Raw genomic sequence first — 16,354 nt, 5'->3', positions numbered from 1 at the left:
TAAGCAGACACCGAATGACCAGGAGCCACTGGGCAGAAGTCTGGGGGAAGAGCACTGCAGGCAGAGTAAACAGCTCGGGCAAGCTGCTAAGGTGGGAATGAAACTGCTGTGTCTGAGGAACCAAGAAGGCCAGTGGGCTGGAGTTAGCCAGCCAGGTGGGGTGGAGAGTATTAAAGATGTGTCAGAAGTAGGCAGGTGCCAGATCAAATAGGCCTTTTTTGTAGATCAGGGAGCAGAGTTTGGATTTTATTTACAGTGCAGTGAACTCACTGATGGGGTTCTCAGCAGAATGTAGCATGGTTTACATTTTGAAAGGTGATTATGATGCCTGAAATTTGCTTTAAAACAATACAGGAAAAGGGGAAGTGGGTGAGGATATAGATGAAACAAGATTGGCCGTGAGTTAACAGCAAGGTCCTACTGTATAGTACAGGGAACTATATTCAATATCCCGTGATACACCATAATGGAAAAGAATATAAAGAAGAATGTCTCTGTGTGTGTAGCTGAGTCACTTTGCTGTGAGCAGAGATTGCCACAACATGGTAAATCAACTGCACTTCAATTAAAAAAAAAAAAAAAAGATTGGCCCTGAGTTTGGAGACTGTTGAGGCTGGGTGATGAGTACAAACGGGTTCCTTATATTGTTTGGTCTATCTTTATGTATGTTTGGCATTTCTCATAATTGAGAATTAAATAAAAGATCATTCTGAGTGGAAGGAAGGGCAGTAGTGGAAGTGGAGGCCAACGTGGAGTCTGTTGCACTAGTTCAGGAAAGTGACAGTAATGGCTTGGGCCAGGGTGGTGCTGACGGAGATGAGGATGAATGGAAGGCTGAGACGCTCGCTTGAGAGACTGCTGTCAAATTGCCTGCCTGTGGGTGAGGGCGAGAGGAAACTGGGTTTCTAGCCTAAGCAACCAGATAAATGGTGGTACCAATTTTTGAGATCGGGAAGATGGGAAGAAACAAGTTCAGGGCAGAAATAAGGAGTTCTGATTCTGGACATGTTCACTTTGAAGTCTGTTAGACGCTAAGGTAATGAAGCTTCAAGCTGGCAAATGGGTGCTTGAATCCGGCGCTCAGGGAGGAGGGTGGGGCCGGAGGATCCGGAGAATCAACTGCCTGACTGGGTGTCTCCGCTGCCACCTCACAGCTCCGCTCTCTCCGTGTCTCCCCCACAGGGTCCTGGCTGTCACGCTGAAATGAACCCCCAGCTGTCCTCCGTCTGCCATGGCCACCCTTAACTCGTCCTCTACCGCTGGCACCACCCCCTCCCCTGGGCACAATGCCCCGTCCCCGCCTCCGGACACCTCCTCCCCGCGCACCCCCTGTGATCCTGTCACCAAAGATCCCCCTGCGGCCCCCTCCGCCTCTGAGAGCATGAGGTCCTCAGAGCCCGGGGGGCAGCCCCTGGAGCCAGGCTGTGGCCTCATCCCACCAAAGGAGACAGGGGAGCCCCAAGAGGAGCCTGGCTGTGGTGGCTCCCCGCCAAAGGGCCTGGGGGCGGAAGAGGACAAGAAGCAGGGGGAGGGAGGAGGAGGGCTCCCTCCTGTGGACCTGAGCGACCACTTAGTCTTCACAGCTGGCGGTGAGGCCTGCCTAGTGGCCAAGCTGTCCCTGCCAGGTGGCAGCAAACTCCCGTTACCAAAGGGCTTCCCCTGGGGTGAGGCAGGCATCAAGGAAGAGCCCAGCCTGCCCCTCGTTTCCCACCCGCCCCCTGTACGCCTCACTGCCCTTCACATCCAACGTGGCTTTGACCCAATCCAAGGCTTTAGCTCTTCTGACCAAATTCTGTCCCACGATACCTCAGCGCCATCTCCGGCCACCTGTGAGGGAAGGGATGGAGCCTTCTGGAGCTACCAGCTGGCTCCAAACCCCCCTGGAGATCCCAAAGATGGCCCCATGGGGAGCAGGGGAGGAGACCCCAGGGCACTCTTCTGGCTGTGCCTCCCGTGCCGCCTGGGTTTCGGCAGGCCCCAGGCCTTTGTGGGTCACACACAGTCTCACGGGGTGAAGCTCACCGCTGCTCAACACCAGGGACTGCCAGGCAACCCAGCCGTGCTCCGGGAGGGGGACGAGGGCTGTGTGGCCCTCCTGAGCTTCCTGGAACCACAACTGCCTGCTCACGCCTCTTTAGAAATACCCCTTGACAACAGCAGCACCGTGAACATGGAGGCCCACGCAGCTCAGACCGAGGATGGCTCCGCTGCGGCCGAAGCCCAGGCCCCTGTCCTGCCCGTGGAAGAAGGCATGGCCCTCAGCCCACCCTCCCCGCTGACCACCCCGGCCGCCTGGAACCCCAGCCCAAGCCAAGCCAAAGAATCGCCGACGCTGGCAGGCGAGGCAGGGCCAGGTTGGTTCCCTGAGGGGCAAGAGGAGGATGGAGGGCTCTGCCCCTCGCTCAACCAAAGCTCCCCCACCTCCAAGGACGGGGGCGTTCTCCCTGCCCCAGTGGGCTCCCCCGAAGACCCCGGTGACCCGCCCCAGCCCTATCGCCCAGCCGACGACTACACCCCGGCCCCTGCGGCCTTCCAGGGCCTCAGCCTGTCCAGCCACATGGCTCTGCTACACTCGCGCAACTCCTGCAAGACGCTCAAGTGTCCCAAGTGCAATTGGCACTATAAGTACCAGCAGACCCTGGACGTGCACATGCGGGAGAAGCACCCTGAGAGCAACAGTCACTGCAGCTACTGCAGCGCTGGGGGCGCCCACCCCCGCCTCGCCCGGGGGGAGAGTTACAACTGTGGCTACAAGCCCTACCGCTGCGACGTCTGCAACTACTCCACCACCACCAAGGGCAACCTCAGCATCCACATGCAGTCTGACAAGCACCTGGCCAACCTGCAGGGCTTCCAGGCGGGGCCGGTGGGGCAGGGGAGTCCCACAGAGGCAGCGCTCCCTCCCCCCGCGGGGGACAAGGAGCCCAAGACCAAAGCGTCCTGGCAGTGCAAGGTGTGCAGCTACGAGACCAACATCTCCCGCAATCTGCGCATCCACATGACCTCCGAGAAGCACATGCAGAACGTCCTCATGCTGCACCAGGGGCTGCCGCTGGGGCTGCCGCCGGGGCTGGTAGGGCCAGGCCCCCCTCCCCCAGCAGGGGCTGCCCCTGCCACCTCCCCTGACCTCTTCCAGTACTTCGGACCGCAGGCCCTAGGGCAGCCTCAGGCTCCCTTGCCTGGCCCCGGGCTGAGGCCAGACAAGCCCCTGGAAGCCCAGCTGCTTCTCAATGGCTTCCACCACCTCGGAGCACCTGCCTGCAAGTTCCCCACAGCTGGTAAGCTCCCTGGGTGTTCTTTTCCCTTTCTTGGGGCCAAACTCGGTTCCCTGCTTTCTCCCCAGGGCCAGCCCCGCCGCTTAAATAACGCCAGCTCCCTCAGCATCCACCCCTCCCATTCCCACACAGCAAGCTGACCCTGCCCTGTTCCTTCCTGGGGCCACTAACCTGTCTCTGTCCCCTAGCCCCAGGCAGCCCCTCCCCGGATGCCCACCTGCCTCAAAGTCAGCTTCTGGGCCCCTTGTCCGATGGGCTGCCTGCCTCGCCGCCCCCAGATGACAGCCCATCCCTGAAGGTGTTCCGATGCCTCGTGTGCCAGGCCTTCAGCACAGACAGCCTGGAGCTGCTGCTCTACCACTGCAGCGTGGGCCGGAGCCTCCCAGAGGCCGAGTGGAAGGAGGTAGCTGGTGACACCCACCGCTGCAAGCTCTGCTGCTATGGCACCCAGCTCAAGGCCAACTTCCAACTCCACCTCAAGACCGACAAACATGCTCAGAAGTACCAGCTGGCGGCCCACCTGAGGGAGGGGGGTGGGGCCATGGGCACCCCCTCCCCAGTGCCCCTGGGAGATGGGGCTCCTTATGGGTCTGTCCCCACCCTGCACCTGCGCTGCAACATCTGTGACTTTGAGTCCAACAGCAAGGAGAAGATGCAGCTGCATGCCCGGGGTGCGGCCCATGAAGAGAACAGCCAGATCTATAAGGTGAGAGCGGGGCAGGAAGGGTCTGGGATTTGAAGGGCACAGCACAGAGCCTGAGGGAGAGAGGAGAAGGGGACGGGGCTGGAGCAAGGAGATGCAGAGTGGGAAAGTGATGCGAAAACCCAGGGGGGCGGGATTGGAGAAAAAAGGCCAGGACACCAGGGGAAAAACTATTTGGAGACAGACGTGGAGAAAGACCAAAGGATGGTGGACTCTGACCAAGTGACTCCGGTACTTTATTCAACTTTTCTGGCGTTTGGGATTAGCGGGAGGGTCTGTGTCTGCTCAGTCCATCTTGTCCCCAGAAGTTCAAGAGGATGGAATCAGATTCCATTCATATACTAGGAGGGAGTCCAGGATTGGTAGTCGGAAGAGGAGACGGGGGAGAAAAGGCAGTCACACTCAGGTGGCCAAAGGAAGGAAGAGGAGGGCCCAAGAGGGAGGAAGGGGTGTCAGGGTGCTGCTGGTCAGGCCCCCCAGGGAGGCAAAGGGGCCCCCGGGACCTGGGGGCGTCCGTCTGTCCTTCTGCGCCTGAGCAGCCTCCTTCCCGTTTCCAGTTTCTGCTGGAGATGGAGGGGGCGGCAGCGGGGACGGAGCTGGGGCTGTTCCGCTGCCTGCTGTGCGCCTGGGAGACGCCCTCCCGCCTGGCTGTGCTGCAGCACCTGCGCGCCCCTGCCCACCGCGATGCCCAGGCCCAGCGGCGCCTGCAGCTGCTACAGAGCGGCCCCGCAGCCGACGAGGGGCTCTCAGCTCTTCAGAGCATCCTGAGCTTCAGCCACGGGCAGCTCCGGCCTCCCGGTGAGGAAGAGGGGACTGGGGAAGAAGAGCTGGGCGGGGAGGGCAGCCAGGGCGGGAGCTGGGGGCCCAGGAGAAAGTGGCACGGGGACGAGAAATGGGTCCATGCACAGTCCAGAGCAAGCGGAAAGGCGCTGGGAAGGCTGCCGAAACTGGCTTTTAGGAACACTGGGGCAGCCGAGGGAAGTGGGGAACAAGAGGCTGTTGGAGGAGGAGGCAGAGAAGAGCAGGGATTTTGCTGGGTGGAGAGGTAGAGCAGGAAGGGAGGTGAGAAGGAACCACCCAGTGATTCCGAGGGGTGACTGGTGTGCTGGCAAAGCTTGGGGCGGGCGGGCTGCGGATGGGGCGTGTGTGGGGTGTGGCAGCAGCTGGTCAGGAAGGAGAGGGAGAAAAACAGAGAAAGAATAGAATCAGCTTTGGGCTGAGCCAGGACTTGTCAGAAGGAGGTGGGAGCTGGGGGCATGGCCCGAAGGCAGCAGGATGGGAAGCCCTTGATGAGCTCCCCAGCCTCTTCCTGTCTCCTAGGAGGTCTTCAGTCCGAAGGCTGGGCTTAGGGTCCCCCTTAGGCAGCTGAGGTTGTACCAGAGAGACTGGGAAGAGCCCGCCAGGCACCATTGATCCAGAGGGTGCAGAAGAGGCTGTGAGAGCTGGGCACAGGTGTCCGGGCTTTGCAGAGCCCGGCGGTGGGCAAGGGTGAGGGCAGGGGCAGCGGGAACCAGGAACAGGCAGCATTGACTGGTGCTAATTGAATTGCCAATACACTGGCTGGAGTTAAGTGCCGGAGGGGCCCAGATCAATAGCTAACGATCCTGGAGCAGGACTGAATGGAGTTAAGGAACTTTAACACTTTAATTAGGCCGCCACCGAAAATAAATTCCCACACATCTGTCAATTCTTGCTTGAGTGGTAATCTCCTCTCCCAGCTAGACCTGCCGCCTCCTGCTCACTGCAGCTGCTTCCTTTCAACCTCACCTTCCCTCTTCGGCGCCCCTCACTCTACATTTCTGGGCTCCCTTCTTCCAGGATCAGTCAAGACAGGGAGCTGAGTTTGGTCCTGTTTCTGTCGCCCACTGCTGGACCTGTTCCCTCATCTTTAATGACGGGGCTAGACTCGCAGAGATGATTTCTTAGGCTCTACCAGTTCCAACACTGTAATTTCCCCCCTCATCCTCTGTATTTCTTTTTGGCGGCTTTTTGTCCTCTCCTGCCTATTGATTCATCTATCCATCTTCTCCCTTTATTGCCTGGCTGCTTGTCCTGCTTCTTCTGCCCTATGTCCCCCCTCCTCTGATGCCTCATCCTTTTAAATTGACTCTCCCTTCATCCTATACAGGGAAGCCTCCTGTCACCCCCTTAGCTGAGCCACCCACCCCTGAGGAAGAACCCCAGAATAAGACAGAACAATTGGGTGAGTTGCTCATCTGGTCCATTTCTTTCTCCATCCCTTGCCCTCCTCAGCCCCCAGTCCTAATATTATACATTCTGAGGTGCTCATGGGACCTTGCGGTAATCCAGACACCCAGCAAGGCCTCCTGTGCAGAAGCAGCTGAAGTGATCAAAAGAAAGGGCTCATCAGAGGGAAGGGAGGTGGAGCCACAGAATGCTGGGTCCTTTTGCCCTCTGGCCATCCCGCTAACCCGGGCTCAGCCCTGCCAAGCTCCACTGCCTGTACTGAGCGCAGTTCTGTGCTTCCCTGCCCTTTCTCCTTCCCCAGAGCCCACCCCTACCTTGGAAGCCCTCTGCTACAAATCAGGTCATCTTAAGGGCCGGGGGTCTGTGAAAGGAAGAAGGAGGGGCTGTCAGAGTCTCTTAATCTCTCCTTTCATCTTCAGCTTCTGAAGAGACAGAGAACAAGACTGGCCCTCCTGGAGACAGTGTCGACCAGACCACGGTCAGAACCGGGGTAACTGGGAAGATTGGGGTGGGGGGGCGTCTAATTTTACTGAGATCTGCTCACATCCTAAAGGCTGAACTTCTAATTAGTAGATCTTTACAGACAAGAGATTTCAGACCAAAGGCAGATCTAATTTTGTCATGCTTGTGACTTACGTCACTCCAAATACATTTCAGAAACTGCACCTAGGTCCAGTTACCGGATGTGAGCACCAGGGCCCTGAGGGCTGGAGCACAGAGGGAGACAAAATGAAAAGAGAAAAAGGCAAAAATAAAACACTAGCTGCTGCCCAGCTCTTTATTCCTGTTGGGAGCAGAAAGATGTGAAGTTCATCTTCTACAGAGAACCCTGAGCCTGGGTGGAACTGCCCTGGCACCTCCTTCCTCAGGCTAGAGGAACTGACCCAGATGATCCACGCAGACAGCAAGCTCTGCAAGTCTCCGAGTGGCTGACCTAGGCAGGGCCCAAGAGTAGCTTAGCTCTGTGGCCTGAAAGGGTTCATTCTGAGGGGATTCCCAGCCTTTGGTTTTGAGGTGCCACCCTGTGCCCCCCAGCTCTCCAAACCGGACTGCAATATGCCGTGTGTATTACGACTGCAAACTGCTGCAGTGACGGCTTATGTCCTCAGCTCCCCTGCCTCCTAACTCCTGTTCCAGCTATCTGCTCCCAGGGCTAGGTGCGTTAAGATGAGCGTCCGGATACCTTTCCTTTAGGGCCATCCCCTCCCTGACACGCGGGCCTGGACCAGTGGCACAGGTGACAGGAGAGGAAGTGCAGGCTGACAGAAATGCAGGCTGCAGGTCAGGCAGTCAGGTGACTGAGGCGGAAGTAGAGGGGCCTTCACGCCCCACCCCAGGCTCCCCAGCCCCACCCTCTGGAGGTATGGGCGGGAATGCGCCAACAGCGCCAGGCCAGAATTTTCCAGGGCCACTGGGGGAGCTGTGGTGTTTGTTTACATTAAAAAGGGAAGGGGAGAAAAAGGCAGGCAAAGAAAGTGGGAGCGGAGGGAGAAAGAGCCGGCTTCTGAGCAGACAGGTAGGGAGCGCCCTGCTTAGTCCAGGGACCTTGGAGAGGCAGAGTGGCAGGGATTCAGGAGCCTCTGGGTCCAGGAAGTGCCAGAAGGGGAGCTCTTTCACGGAGGAGATACAGGCAGGGTGGGGGCAGGTAAGAAAAGAAAACTAAATCAGAGGAGGTAGGTACAGGGCCGTCCTGTCGGCTGGAGAACGGAGTAGGGCAGCAGCAGAGACAAGGGAAGAGAGAGGCCAGGATGGAGGGAGAGGGCAGGACAGAGAAGGCGGGCCAGCCAGGGCAGCCCAGCCTAGGCCTTTGTCCCGGTCCAAGTGAAGGGAGGGAGGAGCCAGCTTTCAGGACTGGGACTCCTCCTCCAGCAGGGGTAGGACCAGGCTGTGTCCGGGTGAGTGATGGTGAGTCCCACCCCTCCCTGACACCTCCCCCTACCGCCTGTGTGCCCCAGGTGTTCTGCTGTCCATACTGCAGTTTCCTGAGCCCAAAGTCTGAGCAGGTGAGGGCGCATGCACTCTCCCAGCACGCAGTGCAGCCCAAGTACCGGTGCCCTCTGTGCCAGGAGCAGCTGGTGGGCCGGCCTGCCCTGCACTTCCACCTCAGCCACCTGCACAACGTGGTGCCCGAGTGCGTTGAGAGGCTCCTGCTCGCGGTGAGTACAGGCTGGGGGCCCGGGCAGGAGGGGAGGCAGAGGCCGCGGTGTCCGGGCAGCTGTGTGTGCTGAGGGGAGCGGCTCTGCGTGGATTTGAAGGTGGAGTTTAGAGCTGGACGGAACCTCGGAGCCGAACCTGTCCAGAGCCTCTACTCGCTGGGGAGGAAGCGCCCTTGGGTCCTGAGAGGAGCTGTTCCACAGCAGGCACGGCTGCCAGACAGGACAGGCAGCAGCCCAGGCCCTCCCCTCCGTGGGGAAGGCAGAAGTTAGGTGGGAGGTTTGTCCACAGAGGAGTCTGGAGCTGGGATGCGCACAGACACAGGTGCAGAGCTGGGGGGTCTGGGGTAGTGGGACGGTGGTGGGAAGTCACTGGGATCTCTTCCATCGCAGGCCACAACTGTAGAGATGACCTTGACGACCAAAGTGCTGCCTGGGCCCGCTCTAAGCCCTCTGGGGGACGGCCCAGAGCCCCCCGCTCCCGGGCCAGAGCCTGTGCCCAGCAGAGACCAAGCAGCAGGTAAGGAAGGGAGGGCAGACCTCCCAAGGTGGCAGGAAAGGGAACCTGGATTCCTCGGACCAAGAAGGTCTAAAGACAACTGAGGCAAGGATGAGTTGCCCTAGATACTGAGTGGGTGGGGTCTGACTTAGACAAGGTTCCCTTCTCACTGCGCCCCCTTCTCTCTCCCCTAGAAGGCCCTCACCTGACCCCGGAAGCCAGTCCCGATCCTCTTCCTGAGCCTCCCCTGCCCTCAGCCGAGGCCCCAGACAAGCCCATGGGAAGCCCTGACCAGCCTCCTTCTCCAGCCCCGTCTCCAGCCCCTCGGCCCGATGCCCAAGCTGACGAGGTAGCTCCTCCACCCACCACGGCTGAGGAGGAAGAGGGGGCTGGCGGGGAGCCCCGCCTGGCAGAGCCAGCTCCAGCTGACTCTCGCCACCCTCTGACCTATCGGAAGACCACCAACTTTGCCCTGGACAAGTTTCTCGACCCTGCCCGGCCCTACAAGTGCACTGTGTGTAAGGAGTCCTTCACCCAGAAGAACATCCTCCTGGTCCATTATAACTCGGTCTCCCACCTGCACAAGATGAAGAAGGCTGCCATTGACCCCGCCGGGCCTGCCCGTGGGGAAGCCGGTGCCGCGCCCACCGCTGCCACTGCCACAGACAAGCCCTTTAAGTGCACAGTCTGCCGCGTCTCGTACAACCAGAGCTCCACCCTGGAGATCCACATGCGCTCCGTCCTGCACCAGACTCGCTCGAGGGGAGCCAAGACGGACGTCAAGGCCGAGGGGCCAGAGCGCGGCCTGGAAGAGCCCAAGGAAGGCGAGACTGAGGGGGAGGTGGGCACTGAGAAGAAGGGCCCTGACCCTGGTGGCTTCGTGTCTGGTGGACTGCCCTTCCTGTCCCCTCCCCCACCTCCCCTGGACCTGCACCGATTCCCAGCCCCACTCTTCGCCCCACCAGTCCTGCCCTCCTTCCCTCTGGTGCCCGAGTCCCTGCTTAAGCTCCAGCAGCAGCAGCTGCTCCTGCCCTTCTACCTCCACGACCTCAAGGTAGGGCCCAAACTGGCACTGGCTGGGCCCGCACCCCTGCTGTCCCTGCCGGCCGCCACCCCTCCTCCCCCGCCCCCTAAGGCTGAGCTGGCTGAGCGAGAGTGGGAGCGGCCACCCGCGGCAGAAGAGGGGAATGAGACGGCGCCCAGCTCACCCCCCCAGCCAACACCCAACGAGGCAGCCCGCACTGCAGCCAAAGCCCTTCTAGAAAACTTTGGCTTTGAGCTGGTGATCCAGTACAATGAAGGGAAGCAGGCTGTGCCCCCTCCCCCAACCCCACCCCCACCCGAGGTCCTGGGGGGTGGGGACAAGCTGGCCTGCGGGGCCTGTGGGAAACTCTTCTCCAACATGCTCATCCTCAAGACACACGAGGAGCACGTGCACCGTCGCTTTCTGCCCTTTGAGGCCCTGAGCCGATATGCCGCTCAGTTTCGAAAGAGCTATGATAGCCTCTACCCACCCCCGGCAGGGTCCCCCAAACCTCCCGATGGGCCTCTGGATTCACCTGCTCCCCACCTGGGCCCACCTTTCCTGGTCCCAGAGCCTGAGGCAGGGGGGGCCCACCCCCCTGAGGAGCGAGGCCGGGCAGGAGGACGCTGGCCCCCAGAGGAGGAAGAAAGCTCCAGAGGGAATCTTCCTCCCCTAGTGCCTGCAGGCCGCCGCTTCTCCAGAACCAAGTTCACAGAGTTCCAGACCCAAGCCCTGCAGTCTTTCTTTGAGACCAGCGCCTACCCCAAGGACGGAGAGGTGGAGCGGCTCGCAAGTCTCTTGGGCCTGGCTAGCCGTGTGGTGGTGGTGTGGTTCCAGAATGCCCGCCAGAAGGCTCGCAAAAGCGCTGGCGACGGCGGGCCTGTGCCCAGCGGGGGAGGCACTGGGGGAGCCTCCGGCTGCCGGCGCTGCCGCGCCACCTTCTCCTGTGTGTTTGACTTGGTGCGGCACCTCAAGAAATGCTATGACGACCAGCATCTGGAAGAGGAGGAAGAGGCAGAGAGAGGGGAAGAGGAGGAAGACGCAGAGGAGGAAGACGCAGAGGAGGAACAGGGCCCGGAACCCCCAGCGGGGCCTGAGGGCCCATCACCAGAACCTCCAGACAGGGAAGAGCTGGGCCAAGCAGAGGCCACAAAGCCAGGAGGCAAAGAGCCTGAAGGGAGGGGCCCTCCCTCGCCCTCCCCCGTCCACACCTGTGACCAGTGCGCCATGTCTTTCCCCAGCCAGGACCTCCTGACCAGTCACCGCCGGCTCCACTTCCTGCCACCTGTGCAGCCCAGCACTGCCCCCCACCTCCTAGAGCTGCCCTTGCTGGTGTTTGGGGAGCGAAACCCTCCGGTGCCAGGCACTCCACCAGTGCCAGGGCCACCCCTCAAACGGAAGCACGAGGACGGTAGCCTGTCACCCACGGGCAGCGAAGCAGGGGTGGGTGGGGAGGGTGAGCCCCCCAGGGATAAGCGCCTGCGCACCACCATCCTGCCCGAGCAGCTGGAGATCCTGTACCGCTGGTACATGCAGGACTCCAACCCGACGCGCAAGATGCTTGACTGCATCTCCGAGGAGGTGGGGCTCAAGAAGCGAGTGGTGCAGGTCTGGTTCCAGAACACCAGGGCCCGGGAGAGGAAGGGCCAGTTCCGAAGCACCCCCGGGGCAGTGCCCAGTCCGGCAGTCAAGGTCCCCGTCACACCCAGCCCCGCACACTTCCCCAAGTTCAACCACTTGCTGGGCAAGGTGGATGATGGGGCTGCGAGGGAGGCCCCAAAGAGGGAAACACCCGCTTTTCCCTACCCCACGGTCACCCCTGCTGCTGGGCCTCTGCCTTTCCTGCCACCTGGGAAAGAGGCCCCCACTCTGACACCAGAGCCACCTCTACCTCTCCCACCTCCCCCTCCACCCAATGAGGATGAGGGCCCAGAGGAACCGTCTAAAGCTTCTCCAGAGAGTGAGGCTTGCAGTCCATCTGCAGGGGATTTAAGTGATTCGTCAGCTTCCAGCCTGGCTGAACCAGAGTCCCCTGGGGCTGGAGGGACCAATGGGGGCCCAGGAGGTGGGGCTGGGGTCCCAGACGGAATGGGGCAGCGGCGCTACAGGACCCAGATGAGCAGTCTGCAGCTAAAGATCATGAAAGCCTGCTACGAAGCCTACCGTACCCCTACCATGCAGGAGTGCGAGGTGCTGGGGGAGGAGATTGGGCTGCCCAAGAGAGTCATCCAGGTCTGGTTCCAGAATGCTCGTGCCAAGGAGAAGAAGGCCAAGCTGCAGGGGGCAGCAGTCGGTGGGGCTGGGGGCAGCAATGAGGGCCCCTTGGGAGCCCAGCGCACCGACTGTCCCTACTGTGATGTCAAGTATGACTTCTACGTCTCCTGCCGAGGCCACCTCTTTTCCCGCCAGCACCTGGCCAAGCTCAAGGAGGCAGTCCGAGCCCAGCTGAAGAGTGAAAGCAAGTGCTATGACTTGGCCCCAGCACCCGAGGCACCCCCAGCTCCCAAGGCTCCACCTGCCACCACACCTGCCTCTGTGCCCCTCGGGGCTGCCCCGGATCTGCCTCGCCTGGCCCCGGTCCTCTTGTCCGGCCCAGCTCTGGCCCAGCCCCCACTGGGCAGCTTAGCTCCTTTCAGCGCAGGTGAGTGAGAGGTTGGGAGAAGCTGGACTTCAGAGGGCATCTCCCTCTAATGAGGTGCCCTTCCTTTTCCTTCTTGACTCCTCCCATCTCCAGTCTCCTCCCTGGCCTCCCTGTTTCCAGCTGGTCGGGTAGAGAAGGGAGGAGAGGGAGCATGGAGGCCAGGCGGTGGGGACGCATGAGTATGTGGCTGGAGGTGGCCTCCAGCAGGAAGGATGGCAGCGCCAGGTAGCTAATCAGCACTCTTCATCTTCCTAGGCCCTGCAGCCTCCTCAGGCCTCCTTGGCCTCGCCACTTCGGTCCTGCCTGCTACCACAGTGGTCCAGACTGCTGGCCCAGGCTGCCCCTTACCTCAGAGACCTATGCCCGACCACGCCAACACCTCCATAGTAGGCACCACTGACCCCGCCCCAGGCCCGCCTACTGAACCCTCTGGGGACAAGGTCTCCGGTGAGCGAAAGCCAGCTGCAGCCCCCGCCAACTCCTCCACCGATGCCCTCAAGAACCTCAAAGCATTGAAGGCCACTGTCCCAGCCCTGTTGGGGGGCCAGTTCCTGCCCTTCCCGTTGCCCTCTGCAGGGGGGGCCACGCCACCAGCTGTCTTTGGCCCCCAGTTACAGGGGGCCTACTTCCAACAGCTCTATGGCATGAAGAAGGGACTGTTTCCCATAAACCCCGTGATACCTCAGACCCTCATCGGACTGCTCCCCAACGCCCTCCTCCAGCCACCGCCCCAGGCCCCGGAGCCCATAGCCACAGCGCCTCCGAAGCCACCTGAACTGCCCGCTCCAGGGGAGGGGGAGGCCGGGGAGGCCGATGAGCTGCTGACAGGCAGCACTGGCATCTCCACCGTGGACGTGACCCACCGCTACCTTTGCCGCCAGTGCAAGATGGCATTTGACGGGGAGGCCCTGGCCACTGCTCACCAGAGATCCTTCTGCTTCTTTGGGCGGGGCTCCGGGGGTTCCATGCCCCCCCCACTGCGGGTGCCCATCTGCACCTACCACTGCCTGGCATGTGAGGTGCTGCTGAGTGGGCGAGAAGCCCTGGCCTCGCACCTGCGCTCCTCGGCCCACAGGCGCAAGGTGGCCCCGCCCCCAGGGGGCCCACCTGGCGCCGCCACCAACGCTGCCACTGCCGCCACGGCTGCTGTGGCTTTTGCCAAAGAGGAAGCAAGATTACCTCACACGGACTCCAACCCAAAAACTACTACTACCTCTACACTTCTAGCTTTATAAACAGATAAACCAAGACGCGGGGGCAGGGAGGGCCTCGGGGCTCCTTCTCTTACCCCAAGGGGTGTCTGGTGGGAGCTCAAATCCCTCACCCCACCCTTGGCCCTGCCCACCCCCCTGGGAATCTCTCAGTTCCCACCCTCAGTGGGCTTCACACACCCCACCTCCAGCAGAGTCCTGCCTCCTCCTCCACCCCCAGACACACCGATCCTTCACAGATCCTTGCCCCTTGGTCTTCATGGGCAACACATCCATCTTGCCATCTCGATTATTCATTCACATACACCCTGCCCACCAGACAAAATCTATCCTTGGTTTCATCTTCCTACAGCCTCTTTCCTACTGAATTCCCAGTCACCCCTCCAACTCCTATAAACACACAAATATGTTATCCCACGCTGTTCCACTGACTGAGAAAACACCAAAAAAAAAAAAAAAAAGAAAGAAGAAGAAGAAGAAGAAAGGAAAAAGAAAACCCAAGACAAGGAAGGGGGAAGGAAAATAAACTTTGCTACTCCCCCTTCTCCTTCCTACACCCCTCGTCTAGAGCACCATACTGCTCACAAACTCTTTCCAAATACTCAGTTGGCTCCCAAGGTTGGAGCCTGGGATGGGCAGGGAGCCCACGAAACTCTAACCAAACTGGAGGTCAGCGGGGAGAAGTGCTCCCAGCTCACTCTCCTCACACCCCTCCCTCCTCACCTGACAGGGGAGCCCCTGTGGCCTGAACTCTAGGGGAAGCCAAGGCCAGGAACCCCTCTGCCAGCCCCGACCCTGCACCCTGGAAACTGCAGTAACTTATTCTCAAAGGCTTTAAACACAGAGATCCTCTCAGCAGCCGTCGGCCTGCCCCTTGTCCCAGCCCTGCCACGTGGCGGCCCAGCCTCCGGGACCGGCGCTGCCCACCAACGGCAAATCCAAAGTTCTTTAAAAAAAAAAAAAAAACTGAAACACACAACCAAAAACAAAAAAACACGAGTGCGACAGAGAGCACACACACACATGCGGGAGAGAGAGATGGAGAGACCAGAGGAATGAACTAATGAAAAACAAACTTGGAAAACACAGGAAAAAAGAAAAGAAAAAAGCCTGAAAACTCTCCCATCAAACAAGTGGTTTTTTTCCTGTTTGTGTCGCTCCCCACCCCACCCCATTTTAAGGGTTCAGGGGTCTTTGAACCACCTTGTCTCTGGAAGATCAAATGGCTTTAAGTCCTTGCTTGGGTTCAGTGGTCCACAAGACTAACGGGAGTGCAGCCCTGCCCTGGCTGTGCCCAGCCTCAGAAGCAGGAGCTGGTAATGGGGAGAAGAGCCTGGAGGCTGGGGAGAGAACCCCATCCTTGCCCCCTGAATTGAGTATTTATCAGGACAGGTAACAAACATCCCCTCATTCTCGGCTGTGAGTTACAAAAGTCAGTGTCACTGAAAGTAGCTTGGCCGTCTCAGGAGGAAAGGGGTGGACTAGCCCAGGCAGTCTGGTTTCTGAATCTTGGGTATGCTTCCCTTTCATGTAGCTGCCATCATCTCCTCCCATTCACTTCTTTCACAAACCTCTCCTCCCATTCCCTTCCTGGTACCCCCTTCAGATTTCTGGCACTTCTTGAACCTTTTTGCCTTTGTGGGGACCCTTATTCCCCGTCTGTGTTCTTCCCACACCACCCCATCCTCTCCCCCTGCTTCCTCCGGCCTGGCCCATCTCCTCCAGGAAGCAGCAGCTGCTGGAGGTACCCCCCCAACACACACACACAAAGGAGTCAGGGCCTCCCTATGAAGCTCATGGGGTCTCGAGCTGATGACAGCTGAGGGGATGGGTGGGCAAGGAGATGACTGAAGCACAAGGTGAACCTTTGATAGAGTGAGATCACCAAGGGAACCAACGGATGAGGAATGCGCTAGAAGAGGGTTCCCCACCTCTAACCTCATTGTCTCTGTAAGCATCAAGTAACTGTGGCAACTCCAAAGCCCAGCCACAGTGGCACTGGGTGGAGACGCAGGTGTTTTAGCAAAGAAAAGCCTGCAAAAATTTCCCAGTCCTCCAGGTAGTTTCTCCTACGACCCTTGCCCCTAAGACCTCCCCTTTCTAGGTAGTCTCCTTCCAAACTCTCCCTTCAGGCTGCTTCTACTACCAGTATCCATTTCATACACGCACACACACAAATTCAGCCAGCCCTGGGATTTAGGTTTCCTGGCCTGTCACTCTGTTCCTTGAACATGTTAAAACTGAAGCAGTGGCTTATGTGCAGAAAAGGTACGAGGAGAGGGAAAACTTAGCTCAGTTCCTAATCCCCATATGCTCTGTGAATCTCACTTCTGGTCCCATTCATTTCTAAAATGAAAAGCTCCTAACCTAGCACATCAGGGGTGGGGTGGATTAGTTATTCTGATGATGCCAAAAATGCCAGTTACAAATGCAAGCAAGAAAAGTGAAACTGCCCAACCGTGGGCTTGCTGTTGCTGCTCCCACCTTTCCCCCACTTCAGCATCTCTCTTGCACCCCTCCCTCCCTCCCTCTCTATCCTTTTCTCTCTCCTGTTAAAATTCTGTGTATAAAACTATTTTCTTAGCAGCATGTGTATGAGGAAAGAAGCTTTTTCACTCTGTGCTTTCTGGGAATGTGATA

General features: G+C 59.3%; 1 protein-coding gene across 1 annotated transcript; it reads left to right on the top strand.

The window, feature by feature from the left end:
- The first annotated feature begins 1,022 nt into the window (after positions 1-1,022).
- On the top strand, positions 1,023-15,257 carry ZFHX2 (zinc finger homeobox 2). Its single transcript, XM_079700999.1, has 10 exons — positions 1,023-1,036; positions 1,183-3,278; positions 3,464-3,981; positions 4,536-4,776; positions 6,107-6,181; positions 6,606-6,664; positions 8,142-8,342; positions 8,733-8,859; positions 9,033-12,503; positions 12,759-15,257. Exons 2-10 carry the CDS (start codon positions 1,232-1,234, stop codon positions 13,736-13,738), a joined length of 7,719 nt encoding a protein of 2,572 aa, XP_079557125.1. The 5' UTR covers positions 1,023-1,036; positions 1,183-1,231; the 3' UTR covers positions 13,739-15,257.
- Positions 15,258-16,354: the final 1,097 nt, after the last annotated feature.

This window comes from Hyperoodon ampullatus (genome assembly GCF_949752795.1).
Source record: "Hyperoodon ampullatus genome assembly, chromosome: 3".
Classification (NCBI taxonomy): domain Eukaryota; kingdom Metazoa; phylum Chordata; class Mammalia; order Artiodactyla; family Ziphiidae; genus Hyperoodon; species Hyperoodon ampullatus.
This window is presented reverse-complemented; position numbering and strand designations above follow the sequence as displayed.